Source organism: Pundamilia nyererei, unplaced genomic scaffold, assembly GCF_000239375.1.
Source record: "Pundamilia nyererei isolate P.nyererei 1_Seehausen unplaced genomic scaffold, PunNye1.0 scaffold00244, whole genome shotgun sequence".
Lineage (NCBI taxonomy): Eukaryota > Metazoa > Chordata > Actinopteri > Cichliformes > Cichlidae > Pundamilia > Pundamilia nyererei.
The window spans coordinates 230052-238077 of NW_005187645.1; the positions used below are offsets into that span (position 1 = coordinate 230052).

At 41.2% G+C, this 8026-nt stretch overlaps 1 protein-coding gene across 1 annotated transcript in view; it reads left to right on the plus strand.

The window, feature by feature from the left end:
• LOC102208029 (uncharacterized) overlaps nt 1-8026 on the plus strand; it is a 41802-nt gene that overhangs the window by 14339 nt on the left and 19437 nt on the right. Inside the window, exons 2-9 of the mRNA XM_013914986.1 lie at nt 218-649; nt 5581-5844; nt 5961-6215; nt 6300-6548; nt 6685-6942; nt 7156-7458; nt 7559-7828; nt 7950-8009. Of these exons, the coding sequence (XP_013770440.1) occupies nt 218-649; nt 5581-5844; nt 5961-6215; nt 6300-6548; nt 6685-6942; nt 7156-7458; nt 7559-7828; nt 7950-8009 (2091 nt within the window). The remainder of the gene's footprint in view (nt 1-217; nt 650-5580; nt 5845-5960; nt 6216-6299; nt 6549-6684; nt 6943-7155; nt 7459-7558; nt 7829-7949; nt 8010-8026) is intronic.

Here is an 8026-nt window from a genome sequence, read left to right on the forward strand (position 1 = left end):
GTGTGTCCACCTGCAGATGTAGCAGATGTGTTAGAGCAGGATGAGTGTTTGTGTTGTAAGAGTGTAAAACAGTGTTCAGCTGCTCTGATGGAAGATGTGTTTAACATGGAGCTTCATTATGTACAGGAAGGAAAGATGGAGCCCATCAGTATTGTGTGGTTGTTTTTATGCAGCTCACATCAAATCATCACTAAATGTTTCCTTCTTATTGTTCCAGTGTTGATTTTGAGGATCCAGATGAAGAAATCAGGTTCTTTGTGAATCTGTTCTGTGCAGCAGCAGAGAGAGAACAACAGACAGGAGAGAAGATACTGGAGCTGTTATCATCAGTGTGCAGATTTGATACATTCCCTTTTGTTGCCATTGATGATGATTTGGAGAAATATCAGTGTGACTTCCTGCTGGATCTGTGCTCCCATATGAAGGACTATGAGACTAAAACAGGCTTGAGTGTCCTTCCATCATTACAGTCAGTTTTTTCAGCTCCTGCAGTCTGGTCCATAAACCTCTCAGAGAGAAAGACCTCCATCCTCCTGGAAGTGCTGAAACTCCAACCAGAGAAGAAACAAGTGGAGCTGACAGGCTGCTCACATGAAGAGAGTGAAGTGAGGAGTTTCCTGCAGTGTCTGCCTTACATCTCACAGCTCAGGTAAATGAAATTTTCTTCACATGAGTCAAATATCTGTAAGAAAAGATGTGCTGTGAAAAGAAGTGATGGAAATATTTGAAGCTCCATAAATTGTAAAGTGATGATTTTGTCTTGTGCTGTTTGTTTGTCATCAGCATCATATTTGTGACTTTATCTACATGGATCATATTGTAAATGTATTCAGACTCTGTCATATTTCAGAGGGAAACGTGCTCAGTGCACCACTGTTTCACTGACTTGTTCAGCTGTTTGTTGCTGTGAAGTTTCATATTTTCTATAAATCTCAGATGAATTTTAATGCTGAAACAGGACAACAGTTTATAAAATAAACAAGGTTAGATTTGATTTAGATTTGATGAGTGTAGAATGAATTGATTTAGATGTTAAATTCAAGAAAGTGATGTAAAGAAGAAAGTGAAGAGAGGAGTTTACTAAAGTTTCTGCCTTAATTGTCTGAGCTCAGGTGAAAAAGGTGGTGCATAGGTAATTTTGTTTACACTTTCTGTTACAGCTCGGTAATAATGGGGTAATCGTAGGGTAATAAGGCAGACAGAAGAACATTATGATGTGGTAATTATTATACATGTACTAAATTAATGACCACTTGATATTTAAGTAATATCATAATAGCAACAATGGTTATAGTTGAGCAATATTATGTTGAAATTTATGTAATTGAATGATAGGAGTAGGCAGCATGGTGGCACGGTGGTTAGCACTGTTGCCGCACAGCAAGAAGGTCCTGAGTTAAATTCCACCATCAGGCCGGGGTCTTTCTGTGTGGAGTTTGCATGTTCTCCCCGTGTTTGCGTGGGTTCTCTCCGGGTACTCCGGCTTCCTCCCACCGTCCAAAGACATGCAGCTTGTGGGGATAGGTTAATCGGAAAATCCAAATTGCCATTAGGTGTGAATGTGCGAGTGAATGTGAGTGCGAATGGTTGTCTGTCCCTGTGTGTTAGCCCTGCGACAGACTGGCGACCTGTCCAGGGTGTACCCCGCCTCTTGCCCTATGACAGCTGGGATAGGCTCCAGCGCCCCCCGCGACCCTGAAAAGGAGAAGCGGAAGCGAATGGATGGATGGATGGAATGATAGGAGCCAAAAAACTGTGAGTAATAATCTGGAAATATAGCTGTGTAATAAAGTGGTAATAGTAGTGTGACAAGGCAGAAACAAGAGTCCCTATATATAATAATAAGAAGAAGTAATTGATTCATCTATCCCATGTGGTTATGGTTTGTAATGCTGACAAAAATCCACCTGATGGCACTCTGGATGTAAATGGTTGGTTTGTTTTCTGCTCTAACAACCAGAAAGTCAGAAACCAAAAGAAAAATTTTAGTTGCAAAGTTTTGGATTAAACTTTGGTTCCTAGCAATAGTAATAATAGTAATAATTTTGACATATGATAGTGTTAGAGGACTTAGTGAACAGAAGTATTTAACTTGACAGAAAAAAAAGAACTTAAATGTTTAAAATTTCTTCAGAAAGTTCTCAACCAAATGGTTAAGTTTTCACTTTATTTTGCTAATTCAAACATTAACGTAAATGTTATTAAAATTAATTATTTGCCATAGAATCAATCTACTGGACCCATTTCCTTATCCATTGCTGTTAATTAATCACATTAAGTGTTAGCACAGCAAGAATATGCTGAAAAAATTTCCTCAATAAATTCCTTAATAAATACTCATTTATTTATAAATTTTTAACTTTCTGAGTCAACATTAGTAAATATTTAAAATTAAAAAGTAAACCTGGAAATCATAATTATCAATTATGATAATAAAATAATAATAATAATTCCCTTTTAATTAAATGGCACTAGCTTGTAAATGAATATTGCAAATTGTCAAAATTATAATTAAATGTTTCACAATTACTAGACGGACACTAAACAATTCTATGGCTCAAGACCATGTGCTCCTGTGACTGATTCATGAGCAATGTTCCCTCTAAGCTGCGCACGTGCGCAGTCGTGCACTACTGGCACGGTCTCCGCGCACAGAAAATCTGCATTGCGAACAAAAAAAAAATCGAATCTCAATTGAAATCAAAGTAAATACGTTTACAATTCATTCTGTCTTGCAGTGTGAGTCAGTAAGTGACTGGTGACTGGCTGCTCCAGCCAATAATGCGATTCACATTCGTATATACGCAGCTAATCAACGTCGTTGACAGGCTATGACAGCGTCCTTATGTGCCAACACCAGTGTTTTAGCTAGCAAAGCGGCGTGGCTGATGTGGAGTTAAACCATGTTAGTGACAACGTGTACAACTACTGGAGATGTGAGCAGGACAGATGGAACAATTGACGGAAAAAGTGTGGACTTTATACCAGTTTTTAAATTGTGTTGATAGGCCACGTAAAACCAGAGTTATGATAAAAATATGCAATGTTTGGTTTTCTTCCTGAATACTATCTTTGTTTATATTTACTGAAGAAACGGTAAAAACACGTTTTATAAGGAAAGCGCTCAAAAGCGCTCTCCGCCTGTGAGCAAAAACAAATCCAAAAAAACCCAGCCTTTCCTGTTGGTGGAAAAATGTACCATGTCCACCAGTAAAAAATAATATGGCAACATGGCATTTAGTTGTTTAGGAAGGGGGAAGTTTTAGGAGTTTAGCGCAAATCTTGTGTAGTTAGTGTGTAGTGTAGTCAATAGTTTCGTTGTGTGTGTCAGAGCAATGAGGCTACTGCTGAATGTTACAGGAGTGATACATCTCCTGTTGTCAGGCCTGCAGGTACCAGGCTGTTGTTCTCCTTTATCTGATAGTGGACAGAAATTATTTTGATGCAGAACAGCTGATTGTTCTGTAAATAGTTTGAAATGTTTATTAAAAAAAAAAGCCTTGGCTGCATTTTTAGGTAAACAGCTGCAGAAAACGTTGTTGTTTGCAAAACTCGGTTTTTTTGATGAACAAGCAACTATATAATTAATAACCCAACATTGGTCATTATATGCTGTATTTTGCAGACAGGACTCTCTCCCAGACCACAGACTCATACTTATAATACAAATCAGAGCTTTATAAAAGAAAAGAAAGTTGTATTTTCAAAATTAGAGTTCAAGTTATTTTTACTTCCAAAAGTGTTAACATACTACACAGGTCATGAACAAGATTTTTTTTAAATTTTCATTGTAAGTGGGCTAAAACAGTTATTTAAAAGTAGTCTAACATAAATGTAAATGCTGTAATTTGATTATAAACCATGTTACTTGCATGGATTCGATGCTGGCGTGACCACAGTGCACATGTCTAATGTTGCTTACAGTGGTCCAAGGGACCACTGAGGGAATTTGTGTGTTTGCTCAGACATTGTTCATGAGCGGTGTCTTCTGATACCATACACATACAAGCACAGTGTTTCTGAGTTCATGGCTTCATAGAAAAGCGCAAGGGCTGGGGCTCTCCGCCTATAGTTCAGTTTCAGTTTATATTGCCAACAAACAAGATAAGTGGGGCTTTAAATTGTTCTGTCGAGCAAGTTAATTTGGTATCATCCACGACTTGCTGCTATATCAAGGGGAATCCATGATCTTTAATGTTACCTTCAGTGAAGAGAAAAAGATGCTCCCACCCTCCCTGATTTCTTTTGTCACAACTTCTTCACAAGTTTCAGCTTGGTCCAGATCTTGCACTAGCATTTAATCAGAGGGACAAATATGAGTATTTTTGTTCTGAATCACTTTTTAAATGCAATATTTTGTTATTCAATACACAATTTTCCTTTGAAGGAATGAAAACCAGCAAAGTTCAGTCACATACTACTAGAAATAAACTATATCCAGTGACTTGAATAACATTTTATACGTAAACTATTAAGAGACATCTCAACCATTTGGTAGAGATCAATATTTTAAAAACTATAGAGTCTATTGAAAAAAGTATAAGTGATTGTGGTTATTCCTCACCCAAGTCAATGAGAAATGCAAACATAAACTCCATTTCATTTTTCTTGGTGGGGTAGTTAAAAGGATAAGTAAGTAAGTAAAATTTATTTATATAGCACATTTCACATAAAAATCACAAAGTGCTTCACAATAAAATCAGACATACAAGATGCTATCCATGTTCTTCCGCTTGTCCATTTCAGGGTTGTGGGGGTTTCAACACCACCGACCTGTTGCGCCTTCATCACTGATTGACCTCTAGACATCCAAAGATCCAGCCTCCTGCAGCAAGTAGCACCAAGCTGCCTGCTTGCATACTGAAAAATTACGGGCTGTCATATTGAAAAAAATGCCTATTATTAGAAATAAACCACTACAAAATGTATTGGGGATGGATAGTTGGGATATTAGTATACCATATAGTATATATAGTATACCATACCTCCGACCCCCTCACCTAATCTGTTGAAAACTGGACTGCAGAATTTTTGGAAGAATATGCATGAAAAAAAAAAAATCCCCTCTCGCTCCTGCAGGACAATCTTTATCCTTCAAGCTCAGGTCGTCTACCAAAGGTCTGAGAGCTCCTGTGCTCCTGCGCAGTATCTTTGCTGTTCCTAGGACTGCCCTCTTCGGATGTTGATCCTGGGATCTGCTGGAGCCACTCGCTTAGTTTGGGGGTCACTGACTGGGTGCTCCAATTACCACTGGGACCACCGTTAGCTTCACCCTCACATGGTCATTTTCGACCATCCTAGGGGGTGTCTCCCATTTTGACCTCAGGACTTCCACTCCATACTCAGCACAGATGTTTATATAGATAGATGGATAGATGGATGGATGGTTATAGCAGAATTTTGATATGATAGTACTGTAAATTAACTGGTTATTACTTTTGTAATTGCACAGCAATAATCTAGAAATTACCAAATTATTACATTAAAAGTTCTGTTTTCAATATCATATTAGTACATAATATGGTTTTTAACAATGTAGCTCATCCTGTATTTTCTCATTTCATCTCCACTGTGTTTCAGCTGTGATCCAGACTTCTTCCAGAGAGTGTGTACATCCATTTCTGTAAGATCCAGAGAGGAGGCCCAGCAGCTGGAGTCTCTGCTGCAGCTCCTGGGCTTCCAGCTGCTGTTAACAGGAGAGTTACACAGGAAAAGCTGCTGGTCTGTGGGGAGAGTTCTCAGACTGTGTGGCTCTAAAGTGGATCTCATCCTCACACCCAGCAAGATGTCTGCCAGAGGAGCCGCTCTCCTCTTTAGACACACAACACAACTACACAGTCTGAGGCAGGAAGTGAAATCATGACTCTCTTGTTCTTCTAACACCATTTATCTGCTGTCCACTTTGAATCTTTGGTTCTTGGTGTTCATCATTTCTGCTCTTTTGTCTCTTTGATCTTCAGGCTTTCCATCGACATGTCCTTGCTCCTGTTTCAGTGGGTAAGAAGAGGCAGAGTGGTCTGTCCACTGGCTGTGGAAGAGCTTTCTCTTGTGCCTAAGAAAGCTCGACCATCACAGAGAGTGATGTTGAGGGCTGTCAGTAGTTTGGCTTCCCTGCTGAGACACTGGACAGTCGGACAGTTAGACCTGACTGAGAGCTGCATCCCTGCTCAGGGTCTGATTACACTGCTGCTCCATGATGGTCCTCTAACAGTCAAGTAAATGTCTTTCCTGAACATCACAGGCCAAATAAAATGTACAGTTTTACTTTAAAGCTAATTTTATATTTATGATCTCTGCAGACTGAGTGAAGAGAGCTTCCAGCAGCTTCTGTGTCTCCTCCATGAAATCCAGGACAAGGACTTGACGTTGTCCTTCTTCAGTAAGGTTGGTGGAGACCTGACCTCCTGCTGTCTGAACTGGGAGCTTCTTCACTATCTGCTGCAGCAGGCGTCAGCTCAGACCATCACTGTGAACCTGAGGAAGAACCTCTTCTTACAGGAGGAAACCACACGTCTGCTTCCCTTTCTGGACAGGATTGTGTTTAAAAGGTGCTGAATGTAGTTTGATCTTTTACCAAACACAGTTTCTGCTGTTTAATCAGGAGGATTTGAAATGCTGTCTCATCTTTAATCAGCAGTTTATGGAGCCTTTAAACAAAGTTGGAAATAAACTGTTTGTTTTCAGGCCCAGTCCCAGCTTTGTGATGAGCTCCATCAGAGAGCTCTACAGAGCTCATGACAGTCACGCTGTGCCCAGTTTACTGAGGTCACTTGGTCATGTGATCAACCTGAGCTGCAGAGAGCTGGACTCAGTGGACTGTGCTGCTCTGATCTTCATCCTCAAACACGGAGACGGAGTCAAACTGAACCTCCTGTGGACCTCCATACCAGCAGAGGGAGCAGAGTCCATCCTCTTCATGCTGGACAACGTTTCTCATCTCAGGTCAGATATTTGTGGTAAATGTCATGTAATATGAACACATAGGTTAATCTTCCTACAAAAGGTCAACATTTTGGCTTTGTACTAATTACCTGCTGATCAGATTGTCCAACAGTAAACTGAAAGAGAAATAAACAAGTCCAATTACACCGATTAAAATCATCTACAACACACTCTTTAACATTCGGTACTTCTGCATTTGTTTTTTCCTTGCAGTGTTGACAGGAATCAGCTGCTCAGGTTCATCCACTGCTGTGCTGCCTGTGACGTCCAGCAGGAGGCAGCGTCAGGCCTGCTGAGGACTCTGCAGCACAGCTTGGATCTGTCCTGCTCCTCCTGTGTGGAGCTACCAGAGGAGGATCAGCCTGAGCCTCTGAGTCTGACTGCTGATGACTGCAGGGCCGTCTCCACCATCCTGACACACAGCAGCCAGGACACACAGCTCGACCTGCGAGACTGTGAGGTGGAGGACAGCGTGCTGGACCTGCTGTTTCCTGTCCTCCACAGGGTCCGCCTCAGGTGGGAAAGACCACAGAAGAGTCTAAACCAGAGAGAAGCTCGTTCACACTGGTGTTGATGCATCCTGACAGTTTCTCTTTGCTCTGTTTGTCCTGTTTAGAGTCAGTAAAACTGTCCTCCTGCAGCTGCTGTCTCTGGTTCCTGTGAACAGTGAGAGGGACACAGTGAGGCGGGCGGTGTCCCTGTGTAGAGCCCTGGGTGGAGAGCTGGATCTCAGTCACAGCACGCTGGATCAGAGGGCCTGTGGGTCTTTGGTCCAGATGCTGGACTCGTGTGAAGGGCTGACAGAGCTGGACCTCAGTCACTGTCAGCTCACTGACCAGCTGCTGCTCCCTCTCATCACACATCTGCACAAAGTCCAAGTCCTGGAGTGAGTGTCACACACTGATCCTTCTCTGGGAGGCACCAATAACCATCAGCCTGTTCACACACACTACAATAATATGATGTGCAGCGATCACTTAGAGCCACTTGTTGTGTTTGTGTTACAGTCTGAGTCACAATCAGATCACTGATGCTTCGACTGATGTGTTACTGCAGCTGCTCTCCATCAACCCCTCCATCGACT